General features: G+C 38.1%; 1 protein-coding gene across 1 annotated transcript; it reads left to right on the top strand.

Annotated features, from left to right (window-relative positions):
* Nucleotides 1-2: 2 nt before the first annotated feature.
* On the top strand, nucleotides 3-19,425 carry CHP1 (calcineurin like EF-hand protein 1; the record flags this gene model as incomplete). Its single annotated transcript, XM_031055803.1, has 7 exons — nucleotides 3-123; nucleotides 5,896-5,968; nucleotides 12,903-12,983; nucleotides 14,192-14,319; nucleotides 15,196-15,257; nucleotides 16,197-16,319; nucleotides 17,624-19,425. Coding segments are annotated over 7 exons (642 nt in total), but the record flags the coding sequence as incomplete, so codon positions are not given.
* Nucleotides 19,426-21,035: the final 1,610 nt, after the last annotated feature.

Here is a 21,035-nt window from a genome sequence, read left to right as displayed (position 1 = left end):
CCGTGGAAACCTGGGAAGCGCCTCTCGGTTCCCCCCCACCGCTGCCGGTAGCAGCAGCGAGATCCCAGTGGGATAGAAAGGAAGCAGTGCTCTTGGGGTGTGCAGTATTGTATTCCGTCAGAGGTAACTCCTTGGGTTTTGAAGAGTTGTCTGTCTCGGTGCCTGGTGCTGGAGTTTCTCTCAGTTTTAAACCCAAAGAAACTGTCGTTGGATAGTAATTTTTTCGCCCAAGTGTTATTTGTTTTATGGGCTAGTGCTAAAGTTGCTGTAAGGGTATTCAGAATGAATGCTGAGTGGCATTTAAACCATAAAGGAAGTAATGTATCTCACGAGAGATAAGTGTTATTAACTAAAAATAAGTGAAATTCCTGTACTAGCCAGCAACTGGGAGAGCATTATTTAAGCTGGACTCTGATATTTAGATATTTACCCTACAGTATTTGATCGAGTTGTTCTGCATAAACATAAAGTACCTTAGAGAAGGTGAAACTCCAGTGTTGTTAATTTGCCTGATAGAATGATTGCCTGAGAGTTCCAGCAAATGATAATAAATGATTTAATTCCACTAAATGATAATAAATGCAGGACGCCTTCCTGACTATCTGGGGAGCAGAGGTCATAACATCATAGGTATCACTTTGCTGTTTGTTTCCCCAGGGAACTTCTCAGGTTAACATGCCATGCCCAGCTTTTCCAATTTTTCTTCTGAATATATGTTCTGATCTGTTCTTGCTACTTGAAAATGCTTTCTTCAGTTTTCTTTCCAATATAAATGGTATAATATATTCTTCTTAAGTGTTAGTTTATTTGTGTCAGGAAAATGAGTGGCTACAGGAAAGGAGTAGAAGAAAATTAAGAGGCACTGGAGCTAGTGTACTGGCAGGCTGAGTTAACATAGTTTCCATGATCCTTTTTCCATCTGTTATGAAAACCTTCTACAGGAAAGCTGTCATAAACAAGTAGAAATGTCAAAGTCTGTTTATCCAGCAATAACTTTCTATGGATTTTTTCTTTTTCATCACAAAGATCATGGAGTAAAGGTAGCCTCCTCTCATTTATAAAGATGCTTCAAAATCCAAACCCCAAATCTGGAATATTTTTCCAGAAGGTTTTACATTTTTCCTCATGCTGCTACTTGATTTATTGTCTGTTGTGTTTTATTCCTTAAAGTTTACTTATGTGATAGTTAAATAAATACCATTAAGATGGCTATATAGGCATTGTAAGCAATGAATCCACTTGACTCTAGTTAGCCGCTAAATGCTCTTCTTGTATCACCAGACTGTGATCAAAGTTATGACTGGTGGGTTTAAGCTTTGTGACCTGACGTCCATTCATTTCCCCATGTTTTTGTCTAGTAAATTTTATAATTAATACCACTTTGCTAATCTCTGACTCATGCTTGCTTGTAAGTCATCACAGTGTCTCATTGATGTTATCAATCATTTTCTTCTTCTCCCCAGTCTGTAACTGCAGTTTAGGAATGTGATTTTTCTCTGCTTTTTATACTTCTCTAGGTAGATGGAAAATTCCGCCAAGATATTAGCATTGTTATACACGTCATATAGGTGAAAATATTTATACAAGGTGGGGAAAAAACCCAAACAAACACTAGTTAACTGTATCAAAGTTCACAGGCAGAATGCTAAGGTGGTGTTACTGAATAGACTGCTGTGGTCTGTTGGAAACTTGATGCTGATGATACTTTCTCTACTGAAGAGTTTGAGAAAGGGGCTTTGTAGACATGAAAAAATCTGGCAGCATTACAAGTCCATCTTGAACTGGTGGTCTGATAAGTGCTCCCAAGGATTCCTTTTTGGCCTCTTTACTGTGAAATGTGTTTTCTACAGTTCGTCTGGGGTAGGTGTGTAGTACTGAGCAGAACACTTAACCAGTTTGATTGAGTTCAACTGTGGAATTGTATAACTTCTGCTCAATTTCATGTAGCACAAAACTGAATAGCTAACGATACTGACATGAGTGAGAAACTGTTAATGTTCTTCAGCAGAACAGATAAAGAGCATGTCTTTTAGGGCACTAGAGGCGTAGTCTTTCAAAAGCTAAGCAATGACACAATCTCTTGAAGGAAATTTGCTTGAATTAAAATTGTTCTCTTTTTTGTGGTATTGAAAAGCACTTTGTAGGGTAAGTTCAGAGACATGTGCAACGGTAATGCATGAGGTTCTCAGCAGCAGGTGCGAAGCCTGAAGTTGACAGTCCTAAATCTCACATGGTGTTGTCTGGAAAGTGTTTGCTTTGCATATAAACATTTTGAGATTTGAGCAGGAAAACACCTTGAAGTCATCCTAATTGCTTTGATATTTCAGTAACAACTATAAAAAAAACCAGATGAGAGACCCAAGATGTTGCTTGTCTGCATTCTGTTGCAAGCTTTTGGAAAGCTGTTGGAATGTAACAGTATACAAACTATTTGGTTCACACCCTTTGTTTCCATGCTTTGAAGCACTCTGCCTAAGGATTAATAATAAATTAATGCTCATACTTTAATTTGGGAGGAAAAAATGTTTGCATGGTAGCAGATAATAGATTATTCTGATGTATATTTATATATTTTTCTAAGTATATAAATATGTTTATAGCAGTTTATGCTACTGTTGTAGACAAGAATATGTAATTGCTAAAAACTTTATAGTGATTTAACATAAGTAAAATAGAGAGAGCAACTCCTAATTTAGAGGTCTTGACCCTAAATTTTTAGGAGAATCTTAGTGGAGTACCAGTATAGATAAAATGGTGTTTCAGCTAATTTTAAGCCTTAACTGTAGATTTTCAGTCATAACTTTAGAAGCAGTCATAAATTGCAGATCTTAATTCTCCTAGGTATTCAGGAGACTCTTTACTTTGCTTACAAATGCGCTGAAAAATGTCCAGTGACACAGCTTTTGTGAGGGATGAGAGCCAAAAGGAAATTACGACAGAAGACACTGGTGAACCTGAATCATCCTTCTTTTTCACAGAGCTGTGATATGCTTTTTGTCTAGTGTGACGTTAATGAAAATATCACTTCTCCTGTCAACAGCTATGGACTATTTCTCACATACTAACTGTTACAGTGATGTTCCAAAAATGGAGATGCTGACATCAGTTTGGGAATGGTAGCTGAGTAGAATTCTCATCACCTTCTTTGTTTTCAGGGAGGAGTGGGAGTATGGGACTTCTAATAGACCTGGCTCCAGCCTTTTTTTTTCACCATTAGTTGTTGTTATGGTATCTAAAACATTAAATCAGAAATGCAGAAGGTTGAAGTCTTTAGAGTACTGGTACTTGTTTTCTCTGTGTGTGTTGCTTAACTTGGAAGTGAGCAAGCTGCCCAGTCTTATCGTAGAGAAGTTGCCTGAGGTGAAACTGAGCAAAGTGCCCAATCCTATGCAAAGAATGCAAGTTGCTGAGGAGACAAGAAGGCTGGAGGGGATGTGTTTGAAAACCCAGTTGCTGGCAGGTCATGCTAAAGGAGAGAACTGTTGAACCTAAACAAATAGCCTCGAGAAAGAAAGAACAAATCTGAAAAAAAAACCTGCCTCACTTGTCACAGATCAAACAACTACTGTGCAAGTTCTTCCCAAATAAGTTTGAGCAAGTAAGAGAAGCATTGTGCGTGTTCTGGTGAAGGCTTTTTAAACTACTTAATCTGAAAATTATAGTAAGTCCTAGTTTAACATTGTAGACAATCACACCTTTACTGAATACACATTAACATTCAATTCAGTCTTATTTCGTGTATTTATCAACTTCATCAGAAGAGACTGAAAAGCCAAGATCTCCTTTAGGGCCTTAGGTTTAACCTCAGCTGACAACTAAGTACCACACAGATGCTTGCTTACTCCCTGTCAGGGTGGGGGGAGAAGCTCGGGGAGAGGGGAGATAAAACCCATGGGTTGAGATAAAAAGTTTAATAATTTAAATAAACTAAAATATAATAATAATTTAAAGATGTTAATAATAACAATGATAATACTAATTGTAATGAATGAGAAGTAAACCCCAAGAAAGACAAATCAAGCACAGTACAACTGCTCACCTCCTATTGACCAATGCCCAGCCTGTCCCCAAACTGCAATTGGCCCCTCCTGGCCAATTCCCTCCAGAATTGTATACACCGGACATGGTGTTCTGTGGTACAGAAGATCCCTTTGGCCAGTTCAGATCAACTGTTCTGGCGGAGCTCCCTCTCAGCTTTTTGTGCACCTCCTTACTGGCAGAGCCTGGGAAGCTGAGAAGCCCTTGGCTTAGGGTAAGCTCTACCTAGCAACAGCCAAAACAACAGTATGTTGTCATCCTTGCTCTCCTATGAAATCCAAAAACCACAGCACTGTACCAGTTTCTAAGAAGAAAATGAACTTTGTCCCAGCTGAAACCAGGACAAGTGTTCTTTCAGTGTTAAAGGAATTGCTGTTCTATGGAGGTTTATCCCACTCACATCACAGACCAAAGATCTAGCTGTCTAATATCTTGGGTTGTCTAGTACCTTGATAATGTTGACACAGTTATGCTGAACTTAATATTGCCTTTGCAATTTATGTTTCAAAGTGCAGATTTAAAGTCTGCAATAACTTTCTGCTTGCTTTGTAGCTCCACTCCTTCTCAAATTTCTTTAGAAATAGGCTTTTTAATTTTTAATTCCATGTCCTAGAACCTGGAAATTAATTTTGTGAGCAACTGGCTCCCAGGTTGGATGCAAAGGGTTTCAGTGAATGGGGTAACATCAGGTTGGTGACCAGTCATTTGTAGGGTTCTGCAGGGCTCCATTTCAGGGCCGGATCTCGTTAACATCTTTGTAAACAACTTGGATGCAGGACTGGAAGGCGTACTAAGTAAGTTTGCCAGTGTCACTAAACTGGGAGGAGCTGTTGACTCCCTCGAAGGCAGAGAGATCTTAACAGAGGACTGGGCACCAAAGTATTGTTGGTTGAATGCAGGATCTGAAAAATACTATTAATTTTAATAATAAATCTATCTTTGGCTCCAAGTTCTGGAACAAAACCTTCCTCGTCTCTGCTCTCTGGTGAGCAGTGATAGGATCAGAGGGAGAAGCATGAAGCTGTGACAGGGAAGATTTAGGTTGGATATTAGGACAAGGTTTTTCACCCAGAGAGTGAATGGGCACTGGAACAGGCTCCCCAGGGAAGGGGTCACAGCATCAGCCTGACAGAGTTCCTTAAATGTTTGGACAATGCTCTCAGGCACATGAGGATGGTGCTATGCAGGGCCAGGAGCTGGACTCCAATGATCCTTCTGGGTCCCTTCCAAGTCAGGTTATTCTCTTATTCTGTGAAACCCAAAATGTTCAGATTTCAGCAGTCCTGTAAAGGAAGAAAAGTAAAGTAAAAATTAAAGCCTTTCTGACCACTTGCCAGATGCAGAGAAACTGAGCTCACTTTCTGTCTTTAGGTGGAAAACAGACAATGGGAGTAGAGATAAGCAAAAGTGAAGGAAAGATTCTATAGCAAGGGTTTTTAGTGTCATGAGTGATATAGAGGTTATCAGTGTAGGCTGTGTTTAGATTCTTTCTAGCTGTAAAAGAATTAAAGGAAATAAAGTGGAACTGTGAACCAAATGTTTTTTCTTTTTAATTGACATTTACTGAGTCAGATAACCAAAAATTGTTAAAGATAAAAAATAGAAATGGGTAGAAGATGGAGTTAGACAGATTTTTGAGGAATGAGCTAATTTGTAGATTCTTGAATATTGAGCTGTGATTTATAGCTCATAGAGTCCCTAAATGCTCCTTGTCATTTGCTTTCAATGTAACTGGTTCTACGTGAACTCTTTTTTGAATACAGCTTCTGGCAACAGCGCAGTTCAGTGTAATGAGGTCTTCTCCTATGAGGAATCATTGACATGCTAATTTGTCATCTTCTTTCTTTTTTTCTTCAGTCTCACACAGTCAAATCACCCGCCTGTACAGTCGCTTCACCAGCCTGGACAAAGGAGAAAATGGCACTCTTAGGTGGGTAATTTGGCTGTACTTGCATTGGCACATCTGTATTGGTGGCTTGCTGTTGCAGGATATCTACCTGTTCTTCTCATTGGTAAATCACTGAGGCTGTTGTAACAAGTTCTTTCATACCTACTGTCTACATGAAAGGTTTAATTGTTGAGCTGAGGTGCTCTAAGTACCAACTGTCTTTACTGTTGTGTTGAAGGTTTGTAGTAGTTAATAGGAGAAAGTTCAGATTTGGTATTCAGAGTCTTATAAAAATGTTCAGAATTGTGAAACAACGCTTTTAGATTGTTATTTCTTACCTTTCTTTATATGATGCTTCTACTATTTAATACAAGAATGGTTCTGCTGTGTCATCTTTATCCTGGCTTTCATAAGAAAAAGGATGTATACTTACTTGTCTCTGATATCCAGTGTCTTAAAACACTACTTGAATCTGCAGTCCATTTACTATATTTAATTTTGCACCTCTTGTTGAACACCCATATCTATTAGCATGCTTAAAAATAAAAAAAGAGCTGGAACCAAGTCATTGTGACTAAACAAACTTTCTGTTATTTAAAGTGGTAGTGCAGAACATTCTAAGATCTTTAGTGTTTGTTTCCTATCTACAATTTGAAAGCTACAGAAGTAAACTGGTTTCTCACAGCTTAGTCAATTAAATAAAGATGAGTCTTTAACTTTATCTGCAAAATATTTTTCATTTTGATGGACCAATTCTGCTAGAAAATAGTATTCCCAACCAAAAGGTTAACTGTGGTGAGATGATGGCCTGTTAAAATATATCCCTGCTTGCTGTCATTCTGTAGCCTTTCCCGCTTTCATGGACTTTGTTTCCCATTCACCATATAGCCACAGTGGCACAGGAAGGCTGGAGAAGAATGCAGGAGAGTGGGAAGGGGAAAGGGACATCGTTGTAGCATAACATGAGATCTGGCTCTTACAGAGTTAATTTATTTCATAGCAGCTCTATCCCAGTCAAATTCAGTGACCTGAGTCAGGCATCACCTGAGGTTTTATATGTGATCTTGTAAAATATGACTGCAGGAAGCGCTATAAACCCAGAAAAGCTATAGGCCTACCTTTAAACCAACCTAACTGCAATGCTGGAATCACCTCTTAAAAGATCAAAGTGGCAAGATACATGGTCTTTGGCAGTACTTTGGGCATACTGCAGTTTCCTTTCCTGGAGGAAATGCGCAGTTCCTTCTGGTGCCACGAATTCCTGACTTCTCAGCATTTAAGTAATTGGATATGGAATTGTATGGTAAACAGGACTAGAATGTGATTATTTTGGGTTAAAAATACTCTCCCTCCCTTTTTGCCTTTTGTAGGTTTTGAGGCTGATTGACTCCAGTGATTTGGACTGTGGCTGTACTGTAAATTTCTAGACTTGCATATCTGAAGGGATGACTAAATGAATTGTGCACGTAAAATACTGGCTTGGGATGGGATATGCAGGAACTTCCAAAAGCCCACTCTGACACTTAAACCAATGCATTATATAAATTGTAACATTGGCAATTCTGATGTAGAGATCAACTGATGAGATTGTGGATAAGGTTAATATTCCTTATGTTTAAAATTATTTGGAAAAGAACATTAACAGCCTTTTCAAACTTTATATGTGAATTTAATATTCATTGATGAATAAAGGTGATGGCTACTGAATTAGTCTAGCACAATTTGAACCTAGGACATGCTCTTCCTCGTCTCTTGCATATTCTCTTCCAACACTAAATTCACTTACTGAATCCGTAAGGTTTGTATAAATGTCAAAGTGATTGTGCTCAGTTTATGTAAGAGGAGTAATTGATTAAATATGCTATGAATGTCTGTTGCGCAATGCCTAGTTTCACGGTATTATGCATCAGGAGGAGGCAAACTTCCATTGTTGATAATCATGTAGTACTTAGGAAAAGAAGTGGAGGTTGTTTGGGAAATCCTAGCAACCGTGTTTATTATGATCCCTTGACTTGCAGTCTTGCCCCCTAAGCATAGCCCACTCTCAAACATGTCTGACTTAAGAGTGGCATTCAATTTTTTAAACTTGTTCTGGTACCCTCAAAATGCAGTTTTGTAAGTTTAAGTAATGGAGAACTACTTCCTGAAAAATAGATTGAGGAGAGAGCAAGAACTACAGCTTGGAAGGTCATAGATGTTGGTTTCTGAGATACAGATCAAAGAGAACTTGATGCTTTAAGACAAATAAGAAGAAGTTATCACTTGCTTACCACCACCAAACAGTTCAGAGGGTATGTCTTATATTTGTTTCCTGTGAGCAAGATTTATTGTTTCCGTAAGGATGACTTGCACCTTTGACTTACAAATCAAACATGACAAAATCACTCATGTGACCATGATTACGAAAAGAAATGTCAGTCAGTTCTTTATGGCATGAAATAAATCTTTAAATATGTACCACACTTCTGAAGAAGGGCAAAGTAAAGAGCACTTTGTACAGAAAATCTGATAGATGATGATTAATCCTGGTAGTTCTGGAACTATAATCAAAAGCAGAAATCTTTCATAGCCAGATATTTCTATCCAGTATACCTATGTGCAATTTCAAGGCACTTTGTTTTTAAAGAGTTACAGAAATGAAATATTAGAGATGGTTATTGATAAAGACAAAGCTTGGTCTTCAAAAAGTTTTTGGTTTTTGCTTCCTTTTTTCCCCTCTCACATATTTATTCTCTAAGTGACTACAGCCATTTTTACCTGTAAAGATAAAAATATCAGGTTTACCTTCACCTTTCTTTAAAAGTGTAGAAAAATTTTGTAATTTTCCTTAGCTTCACTTTTTCTAAACAAAACCATGTTGGGAAAGACAAGACAAAACTGTTCTTGAAAATTCTTTTGTCACCTTTGATTTAAATATTGTGACATGCTGAGTTGTCAAAACAAAAGATTGATACCCTTGGTTGTCCATAGCTATATCTAAATTGTGAAATCTGGAATATACTTGTTCTGTTTACATCCTAACTATAGCTCAGGAGGAAAGGAGTGCATGTTTCCTTACTTACATGCTGATTTCCAATATGGGGAAGTAGTATAGCATGAACAGGGCAAGTATGTGATTGCTTAGTGAGTCTCCCTGTTGGATTGGTACTGCAGTGTACACCACACAAGAATACCTTGGTTCCAAAGCTTATCAACTAGTAAGTAGCTCTAGACAGACATATATAGAGGTACTTATGTACACTGCAGTCTTTGCCTGTAACTTTTGTATGGAACCTCCCACTTAACAGTAGTTTCTTGGGCACTGGGGAAAAGACAGGTTAAGCGCTTGAGAAGTGGTTTTTACTGTACAGTAATTGGTATAGCCTGGTAACCATGGAAGAAGGAAGGATCTGAAAGCTGGTAGCTACAGAGAATAGACATACTGAGCTGTTTATACATGTCTTGTGTTTGTGAAAGCTGTTCACACATGTCTTCTGGAGAACTTCAGAAAGCCTCTGATCCTGAGAGAAGGGTAACATGAGCCAGCCAGGCCATCTGTCAGTCTTTGTCAGCTGACTGAACCATCTGGGTCTGGAAAGATGTCAGGCTTGGTCTTATTAGTTAAAACAGATACTTCAAGATTGCAAAATGTAAAAGCTAGCTCTGTGAATGTGGAGTTCTTTACTTTCGCTCAAGAAAATGCAAAGCATTTTTAGCTTTGTCTAAAATAGAAAAGACAGGAAGGATATGGGTTTGGATTGGAAAAGACAGGGTACAAGAATAGTCTATACTTGCATCTTCAACCACACTTTATGCATGCTGCCTTTTTTCTTTCCTTCCTTATTGCTCATCTAATTATCACCTTTTTGCATACTCCTTGGCCTTATGTTTATGAACCAATTAGTGCTGTGATAGTTAAGCAACTTTTAATGTTTGCGTAGAGCATGCGTAAGATGGAGTTAGATGAGATGGATGACACAATCCTGAAGGGGGGAGATATTGGTATTCATTCCCCATAACTTCTCCAGGCTTCCAGCACCTCATTGTCAGCTGTGGTGCTCTTAGATTTTTTTTTTTAAGTTTTTGAACTGCCTCAAGTTGTGAATTCAACAGAAAGCTAATTGGAGAGGGGGAAGGTAGGGAGTTTTTTATAGGGGATACGTTAGGACCATCAAAAGGTTAGATGAATGCAAAGCTGATGTTAGCAAAGGGAATGGAGCAATGGAACCTCTTCAGCAGCAAGCTCTTAAATATTTTTTACTAACTTGCATAATATGTCTTACTGCTTTTAGTTATTGCCCTTCTTCAAGTCATTTCTTGTTACCTGTATAGTCTGGGCATCTTTCCTTTCCTCTACCACTTCTGATGCTCATATATATGGGAGTTTTTTCCTTTCCATTGTTTTACTTTCCCTCAGCTCTAGATACCCCTCCTCATCCCTGTCACCCTGAACAAATAGAACAGCGTTTTGCTAATATCTAGAAGTAACAGGAGAATGAACAACAGAAAGAGAAGGAAGAAAAGGGTCTTGTAGGCTTCTTGCAGTCTTTAGGATCAGGCAGAACTACCTTTACAGTAGGGATTTGCTCTGTGCCTTGGAGGGAATACTCATGCTTAGGAACACTTGTCTTGCTTAGACTCTAGAAATTATTAGCTGCAAATGACATCTAATTGTGAATACACTGGGGTATGTATTAAATGGTTGGCCTGCATAATGTCCACAATTAAAGGTGGCTTTACCTGTTGCATTTAAGCAAAGATTTCATAAGAGCCAGGTTCATGTAAAGATACCTTAGAAGAGCCTTGTTGCCCATGAATACATAAGAAGTAGAGGGTATTAAATTTCATGTAAGTGCCAGCTTCAGCCAGGTGAAGTTGGTCCCTAATGACTGCAGGAAAGCTTAGCTTTATAAAGTGGAGAATAACTTGCCTCACATTCATTTGCTTTTATGGCTGTTGCAGCTATTTCAGTTATAACACTCACTCAGTAATGTGCTCTTAATAAGCAAAAGTGCTCTACTGCAACCCTGATAATGACAGGACAAATAGATTTGAAACCAGGGAATTATTTGTGGTTAATTATTAATCTCCTGTTAGAAAACAGACTCACTGGAGGCTGAATACTAAAAAGTCATTACATGCAAGTAAAAATTTCTGAAGGATTAGGATTTTGGTCTACATGGAAGAGAGAGCAGCTGCTGCTTTTAGGTTATAAAGTTAGCATTGATATTGAAGTTCTGCTGTTAAAATACTGTTATTAGGACATAGGCTTTCCATATCACTGCATCTCCTGCTTAAATCACTAATGCATACTTTGCCCTTCAGCAATAGCTTAAAATGCTGCAGTCCTGAAGGGTCTGGTAACAAGTTGATCATGCTAAACAGATGTTAACTTTGCCTATTAAAAATAACACGGGACCTGGTCAGAGAAGTTTGCTGGGATAACTTAAAAATATGGTCAGGTCACTCTGTTAGAAGGTCAGACAGTTTAACCACGATGTAACAGACTGTAATTAGGATTCTTAACAGTGCTGTGGTGGTGACTGGGTGCAAAAAGTGCTTTAGAATACATGTAAAACTCGAACATCTTGCTTCTCAGCCTTTCCCAAGCTAGACTAGTGATAAAGTCAGCCAATTTCTTTTTTACCCTTTAATATCACAGCAATATTAAAGGGTTTTATATTTAAATAATCTCAAAATGTGGTTGTGTTTACTTTACTAAGCCAAGTTTTTGGTTTAATGATGTCATGAGTCAGACCTTGTTGCCAGTTTAGTTAGTGAGCATAGTTTTGAAAAGTAGCAAACATTTGAGACTTTGACCCCAATTTCAAAACCAGCAAGACTGCATTTGACTTGAAGGGAACTGCCAATATTTCTGGAGATTGGGCAGGAAACATGATGTTACACATGCAGACAGAACAGAGTGGGAATTTCTTACAGCTTAACCCCCTTGCTGTTTGCAATTTAAAATCTAGATGACTATGAAGTACTAACTGATAAGTTGCTGTGTTCTGTTGTAAGGAAAAACAAACCAAGCAAACCTGCTCACTAAGATACATTTGGTGTGTTTGCCTTGGTTACACCAAGATTACCCACTCTGCTGTCACTGACAGTCTGTTGGGTTGAAAGAAAAGAGAAAATTCTAGTGCAATTCTAATAGGAGAATTGCAGTATGACTGTGTTCATGTTAATACTGTTCTAAAATGTGTATGCAGTACAGTTCACGATGTCTTTCAGATCAGAAGAATAATAGTGTAAGCATAGCTGTGTTTGTATTGTGCTGTGTACAAATAATCATGACCAGAAAATAGAATGGCTGGCAAGAGCAGTGAGTACTTGCTTATACTGGTGAAATTATATCTGGTGTACAGGTACCTGTAAAAGTGTAACATTGCCATTTTAAAATAGGAATACTGCTTGGTTGAAGCGAAAATAATCTGAAATTTGCTATTTATAATAAGATACAGATTTATTGCATAAACAAACAAAAAAAATCTATCAGAACATGCTAATGACCTGTAGTTTGCTTAGAGAAGTATGGTATTCTTCCAGAATCTGAAATAAGGCAGTCTAGAAAAGTCATGACAATTCATGTGATTAAGTACCAAAATAATTATTTAAAAACTCCAATGAATATTTTCATTGAGCCAGAATTTCTTTCAAAACAACTTCAGAAGCTTTCCTTTTCTTACATTGCAAACTAGTTGGCATCATTACAATAAAGTTTCTAGCACAAATGATGTTAGTGTCTGAGAAGTGTTGTTAACATGATAAATGAGCACTGCTAGTTTGTAATGCAATATAGGTTTGGCATTGTCTTTTGTTTTATTTTGCCATTAGTCATAAAGAAAACATGATTTAAAAAGTTGCATTTTCAAAATCACCAAATGTCTTGCTGCAGAAATAGGATTCCACTGATGTTTTACTGTAAATTTTTTTTAAGCAACTTCTCTGACTTCAACTTTATGCTGACTGGTTGTGTTCTTGCTTTCCTTAGCCGTGAAGATTTCCAGCGGATTCCAGAGCTTGCCATCAATCCACTCGGAGACAGAATTATCAATGCCTTCTTTCCAGAAGGGTGAGTTTCAACAAACTGAATTTAAGAGCAGGCACAAAATTTGTGGTTTGTCAGAAGTTTTCATAAAAGTGTAATGCTGATAGTTAAGGCACAGAATTTGGATTGACTAATACCTGAACACTTCAAACTTGCCATGCAGTGTGTGTGGGTACATAATTTCCTCAGCATATTTTAATTCTCTTAATTAGAAACACTTTACAACTTCACAAGACTTTTTTGGGCTTTGTTTATTGAGAAACTACGGCTCCTGTCACAATTTCCCACTCTTCTTCTTAAACTACTGAACACTTATGAAGAAATTTCTGGCCATGTATAGAATTTGGTTCTTAAAGCAAACTTGTGTCAACACTATTCTGTGCTAAGCAGCATTACAATCATTACAATTAACTAATTTGGTCTTACTGTATCTGATATAGTAAGTGTACCATTGTTATTACATTATCTTTTTTGGTTGGTTGATTTTAGGTTTTTATTACATTTAACACATAGATTATGACACTTCTAACACAAATCCAAAGAGATGATCTAATTTTCAATATTGTCTTTCTTCATTATGCCTCTCTGGATTGTCCTATGGAATCTCTTGAACACAGTTGCTATTACTGATTGATGAAGGTTGGATTGTCTGATCAAGTCATAATACCAGTTAAAACGAAGCAGGGTTTACTGAACAGAAACAAGGCATCCTGGGAAGTACTTACATGGCTGGTTCCCACAGAAACTAGAGAACTCTCTGTCAGAGAGCACTGAGCAATGACAGCACCACAGGCAGGGGCCAATGGTGACAGCAAAGCTGGAGGGGGTGCTGTACTTGCTGAAGAAGGGCACACACCTCAACACAAGAAGCAGAGCAGGCCCAGTGACTGCAGTCTGGTCAGCCAGTCTGACAGTGCTGAAACTGTATCAAGTCAATCCAGATCAGCAAGATAGCTCAGGCGTGGTTAAGGGTGAGGGCTTCAGCTTAAATAGACTTTGCAGGTCAGGGAAGGGGAGCCTTCAGTAAGATTTCTCACAGCTTCTGTTTTTTTACACATCATACTTTGTAACAGCACAATCCCAGCGTGCAACAGCATAGGCAGCCAAACCCTGGGGAGATGAGAATGAGAGTTCACATGGTCTTGGTGCTTCGGATATTAAGAGTCTTCCTCACTGAAATGAAGAGCTTATATAAGGTATGCCAAAAATTGACCTGCTGAATTCTTACACAGAGAGGACCAGGTGAATTTCCGTGGATTCATGAGGACACTAGCCCACTTCCGACCCATAGAAGATAATGAAAAGAGCAAAGACCAGAATGGACCAGAACCACTGAACAGCAGAAGTAACAAGCTCCACTGTAAGAAATATGAACCTTCCTATAGAATAAATTATTTTTCCATCTTCTTTTTGGTTGGGTTGGGGTTTTTTTTTTCCCCTTAGGATTGGAGGAAAGGGGGTTGGGATTTCCTGCACAGTTATTTCTTGTGGAATGATCTCTTCTAATGCCTAATCTTTTGAAAGCTTACTTGGAACCTTATCTGTTCAGAATGTCAACAATTGAGCCATTGTTTTGTTAGAATTTGGTGGAATTAGTTGACTCTTGAGTAATATACAAGATGTCTCATAACAGAAGTGTGTTTCAAAATGGTTTGTATCAAAATTATTTCAGATTTAGAAGCCACATCCCATACATGAATTACCATTTATGCTTATGTCTCGAGTTCTTCCATATAATTCTGCTTTTTTTCCCCACCTTCAGCTGAGTACTTTCTTAAGTATTGGATATCTGCCTACAGTTTATGAGCAGAATGCTCTTTCTTGCTAATCAAAGTTGGCAACAGTCCTCAGAGCACTTAAAATTTGTCATATCCAGAATATAGTCAAAGAGAACGAATGATCATGTAAAAATGGTTGGCTCTGAAATTAAAGGTCTGAATGTATCTTAGTGATAATTATTCTTCCATGACTTGAGGTTTTTAGGAAATATCCTGCAAGCAGAGTGCTTGTGAACAAAAGAAATTCCCATTATTTGCAGTAATGCTATTCCTGTGTGTGCTAACAATACTTTATGGAACTGAGGATGAGTTTTATGGTGAATTAAAATTCTAAGCTAATTCTCTTAAAATAATTTACAAGTACTTTTGTTGTTTTTCTTTCAGGTACATCTATTATTATGAATATAAATAACGTCACTTGAATTTAACTGTTCTTTCTCTTTCTTTCTTCCCTGTAGTTGCTTTTCGATTATATGATCTAGATAAAGATGACAAAATTTCCAGGGATGAGCTTCTCCAGGTAAATAGCACAGGGCTGCTTTGAATGACTCAATCATGATGATCTCTGTCACTTCATACCCACTTAGAAGAGGGAAGTTGCAACGGTTTTCTCAAAAGAGCTGCTGGAGTAATGTGGTGGCTTTGCTTACCTCTGCCTTAAAGCTTTAAATATAGTATGGGACTTTATTCTTATTTGGTAGGCTAGGCAGATACTTTGCTAGTGACACCTAAACATTCAACAAATATACTAAGCTCCTTAAAAACTACCTTCTGTAACTTTCAAAGGTGCTTCTAAAAGGATTTCAAAAGGACAGTCACTGAGATGGATTAGGTTGTTTGCCTGATCCTCTGTGCATCCTCTGTACACAGTAAAACTTCTTGAAATTGCAGCAAAGGTAATCAAAGTTCATCAGTTCTGCATATGTATGAAACTAGTCTTGTGCTAGGAGTAATTACATGCTACTAATCCTGGGAAGTACACATGGCAATTTGTGGTTCCTGATGTAAGAAAAAGGTTTGCTTTTGACTGGAACTGCCCTCTTCTATCCGCTCAGAAAATGCTTTACTGAATGTGGAGGGTAACGGCACTGGACCATGTACTTTCAAGATTCCTGTAGGCAAACATCTCAAACAGCAGATATTCAATCAAATGCTGGTATGTTTTCTGGGGGAAAAAGTAGAAGCATTGAACAAAATTACTTGTTCCTAGTTCCAAAAATTTTCTCTTGCTTCTGCCTTTTCCTGCTGCCTAGTGAAAAAGCAGGATTCTTTGTCAGTGGTAGCTGCAAAAGATACCTATATTTCCTGAAAGACTTAATGTACAAAGGACAACAGAAGTCTGGCTAGAAATTAATTCAGTGAAAATCTTGTGTGGTGTTATTTTGACAGTACACATAAAAAGAAAACACTAAGAATACTTCTGTTCCTATGTCAGTGGTGGTTATTTTGTATACTACAGGTATTACGGATGATGGTTGGTGTAAATATTTCTGATGAACAGCTGGGCAGCATTGCTGACAGGACAATCCAGGAAGCTGATCAAGATGGAGATAGTGCCATCTCCTTTGCAGAATTTGTAAAGGTTTGTAAACTATGTTTTTAATGACAAGTGAAGCTGCTCAGTAATGAGCAAGTCATTCAGACAAATGCAAATAGGAACAGAGAGGAAGTCATTGAAATAGTTGTGCCTGCATTTGGGCAAAGCCTTCTGCTAGTTTTTTAATCCCTTTATTAGTCATGTTTTGTTTTTTTTCAATACTGTCAGGGTGCTAATAATTAGTCCACATGTTTCTTTATACTCTTAAATAAAGCTACAGCCCTGAATATACTGAAGAACTTTCACTTTTTGTTTTGCAGCTTCTTTCTACACAAGTAACCTGACTAGCACAGTTAGAACAGATTAATTCTTCTACTGTAATAGCACTGATCAGCTTTCATGGGTTTTCATCTGCTAGCAGCACAACTAATACTGGTATTCAAGTTCCTAGCTCTGGTACTTTGAATTACATGTTTTGATAGTCTGAAATAGGTAATAGTAGGGAGCCATTTTAGATAGTCAGTGTAGAAAGTTATCCTGTAGCAGAGCAATTTCAGCTATCTAATGGGATAGTACTGACAAGAGGAACTAGACTTATCTTGGAGATGACAGAAAGGCAACAGAAACAAGTTACAACATGGGAAATCGTAGTTTGCTCTAAGGAAAATATTTTACAAGGAGGATGGTCATAGCTTCTGAAAGATGTAGAAATTTCTTCCTTGGAGATACTTAAAGTGTAAGCAGGACAAAGGCCTGAGCAACCTGATTCAGTAGGCCCTGCTTTAAGTAGGAATTGAGGGATTAGACTGAAAGACTTCCAGAGGTCTCATCAAACATAAATTACTTTCATCTTGGAGCACTGAAATCTGCTGCCTGAAATAGCCTGGAGCAGAGTAATGTCTTCATGCCTCAGTGTTAATAGCAATTTAGTGAATGAATTTGCCACCCCAGTTTTACAATGACCTACATTAGTGGTGCTCTGGTCTTGATTTTGCTCTTCAGTAATTGCTCACATCCCTTTCTCTACTCCATTCTCCCTTGTGTTTCCTGGCTGGACATTACCACACAGTCTAGTTTTGGAAATCCAGGCCTTTCTGTGCTGTTGGCAGACTGAAACCACATGAGTTATATTTTGATTGATGGCCTTCTTGTGGCTTTGATGGCTAAGTTCCTTCCCTTGGATGGACCTTAGCCCACAATGAGAAACAGCAGTCTCCATCTAGATGAAGGACTGGCATGCTGAATTGAAGACATCCCACGTTCCTGCCCATTCCCTCACTACTAGACTAAGAAACCTTGTAGGAGAGATGTACAGTAACTTAAGTAGCTGTTTCTCAATTTTATTGCAGGTTTTGGAGAAGGTGGATGTAGAGCAGAAAATGAGCATTCGATTCCTTCACTGATGGATGGAGAGCCTATTCCTTTCTACTCCAACTATGTAATGAATAGAACTTCATTTTCTCCTTAGCACCATACCCCAGAGCATTGCTACTGGTGCATATACAGTACATCTCCAACCCCTCCCTGATTTGTTCTGCCAATGTCAACATTCCCTGTGCTACAGGAACGAAGGGAAATGGCTGCCATGCAACTTGGAAAAGAAGCTTTTTTTAATGCTGTCCATCCTGGGTTTTTTGCCCTTTTTCTTGTCTCCTTCTGCACTACCGTTTCAGTAAAAATGTCTCTCCTTAAAACACTACTGTTTAATCTACAAACTGATTCTTCTGAGCTCTGAATCTGAGAATAGAAAAACAGAACATGCCACAGAAGTGCCCTCTGAAACATTTCAGAGACAAGCATCTACTCAAATACTAGGTGCATTGATAATGATTCACTTCTGCCACATTACAGCTGCCTTTTTTTAAAAAGTATTTTTGCCCCTTTCCCATTTGGCTCTTTACATGCAGACTTGTTTCTTCAGTGCTTCTAAGTCTGCCTTTTAGTTGAGAACGTCTCAATTTCTCTGGCTTCATTGTACAACTAGCACAAATGCATGATGATAGCCAAGAGTACTTTAAAGTCCTGTGAATAGATTTTGTTCTTTGTGGAATGAATTCACAGGGACAATAGTAGAATCTATGGTGGGGACAGGCTGTGGTATTCTCAAAAGGAATAGGAAATCTGCACTATGTCACTTGAACTGTTCTAGCAGCAGAGGCAGAAACTTGTTTCTTTCCTTTGCATAGCTTGCAGGCTTGACAGCTGGTGGACCATGAAGTGTCCTCTCCAGAATGTTTTCATCTAAGATCCCTCCCCTCATCAGGGTGGTTTTGCTTCTGAAAGTGTAAATTTGTTTACCAGTGTACAAAATGCAAGAAAACCAGTTGTGCTAAAATCTGGATTTGTAGTTCTGTAACTGCCCCTGGTAACAGTGTCATGAAACACAAAATTGTGAAACTTGATTTTATAGGGTTTTTTCCCCAATTATAGTGGCCTGCATAATGAGTAATTATTTATATTTTCCAGTATGAAAGTCCTAGTCTGTTATATTTGTGTTGAGGGTGGTAGCTCTATTTAAGAAAGCTCTGGCATAAGAATACAATTTGGGAAAGATCATATTATCCCAAATATTTCAGAATGTATTTCTATACAAATCTCTTTGCAAGTGTAAGATGATTAATACTATTAATGTAATGCTGATAAATTAAAGAGATCGGAATCCTTGAAGGTTCAATAGTAACAATTTTCTGTGGCTAGATTGACAAATGATCTCGTGTAGTTCAGCTGGAGCATTCCACAATGAGGGAGATACTTCCAATAAAACCAAAAAATCCTGGGAGCTTGTTTGTTGAAGAATCGGTGTTATAACTGCTTCTCTGTCATGTGTTAACATTTCTATAAATACTTACCAGTCTCAAAACTACTGTTAAATGTGCATTTCCCTTTTTTCTCAGTTCCTTCAATCATCACTTTCATTGAAAAATAACATGCAAGTCTCTGAAGGATTTTTGATTTGTTATAAATAAAGGAATTCAAAAGTAAAATGTTGCACTTCATAGTTTTGCAGAGTGCAGCACAGTTCCAGAAAGAAATGTAAATTAAAAAGCTCTATTCTGTATGAGAATGAAACATTATACTTTTATAACTGCCTCATGTAAAATAGGAATGTAACAGTACTAATGAAAAGTAAAAATTGCTTGTGGCTTTGTGATTTGCTTAGAAGTAGGTGTTGCTGTCTTCTGACACTATAGTTGTAACCTACAGTTGTGCCTTATTGTCCCAGTGAGACTGGATATTGTATTTATCAATCCATAAATAAACCTTCTACTGTATAAACAAAAATCAAAACCAAACCATCCCCCAGCTCTTCCTGTAGGGCAACCAACTATCCTTTAATTACTGGAAAAACTAAATACCAGTAAGAATGGTGATCTGGTCTTACAGATCAGTTTCTTATAACTGAGCTGATTTTCAGAGTATTGATAATCCTTTATTCTGCTGGCAGAAACCAGTGCAAAACATGAGCTCCAGAAGAGGACACACAGACATTTCGTGACATTTGTTCCTACAAGCTCCCACCTCAGATGTCAGAGATTTTTGCTAATGTGCTTGAAAGTGAACACAAATCGTCTAACACATGTACTGCAAAAAATCCCCATACCACAACTGATCAAAGAACAACCAACCTTCCTACAATAAAAGAAAGATTCTCAACTATCGGAATCTAACTTTGCCATTAGCAGAATAAATCATATGTAAATAACTATGTTACTCAATATTCTGAAAACTATATATATAACATACAGTTTAAAAGGTGGTAGACAGTAAGAGGAGTTTTAGAGACCTGAGATCTTAAATTTGTTAAATTTAACTAAGCTGTACAGATACAAGCAGATTTCCACTAAAGTAGTATTTTTAGCATACCTGGTTGTTTATAAAAGTATTTTGTCTTGAAAAAGGTCATCTTGAAGGTGAATGTGTTGGCAGCTCAGAGACAGAGCTACTTAATATTTCATCTTTGTGTTTTGAAAAAGTAGTACAAAGGATAGGATTTTAAATACAGATGAACCATTCTCCAGTCTACTGAGGGAGAGTCTTATTTTCAAATCTGCAGCCATGAGTTTATGTTGAGGCTGGCTGTGGAGGCTTGACTGCAGAACTATGTGGTTGCAATTGGTTACCAGAGAATTGTGAAGACTGTAGAAAGCAGAAATAGGTTTGATATCTAATCAGTACTGAAACATGTAGGCCCCTTAGCTTGGCAACAACTGGGAAAAAGAATCCAAATACAGGATTTGACTCATGAAGAGCAGGGGTAAAAATTATGTTCTGTAACTGTAGAATGGAACATAAAAACGTGCTTTTGGTTCTTTGAAACTGGAGCTTTGGTTGCAAACAGAACGTGGCCATAATATTGAAGTTAGCAAAAGCGTTTCATTCCAGTCTGCTCTAAAACGTGACGCCGCAGAAAAGCATTGTATTAAATGTTTGAACACACGTGTTAAGATTTCGAGATAAATGGTTTGTAGTAATGTGGGATGAATCACGGTGAGACGGGGGTGTTTCTCGAGAGTTTTCTGAATGGGTACGTACTCCTCTTCACACTCTTCAATGCATCCACCCGTCAGCTTGAAGTGCAAAATTACCGCTGCTAAAAAAAAAAATTAAAATTGCGGATGACAAAAACCCGGCAGAATGACTGAAGGCAGAACGACCGAAGGCCTCACGCACGATGCTCGGTGAGCTCAGCAGGTGATGTAGGGCCGCCGGACCGGGACCCCACGACCCCGCGCCCGTTCCCTTCCCGGCCAGCGGTGCGGG

This window comes from Geospiza fortis, unplaced genomic scaffold (genome assembly GCF_000277835.1).
Source record: "Geospiza fortis unplaced genomic scaffold, GeoFor_1.0 scaffold66, whole genome shotgun sequence".
Taxonomy (NCBI): domain Eukaryota; kingdom Metazoa; phylum Chordata; class Aves; order Passeriformes; family Thraupidae; genus Geospiza; species Geospiza fortis.
The sequence above is the reverse complement of the archived record's forward strand: the minus strand, read 5'-3'. Positions and strand labels throughout refer to the sequence as shown.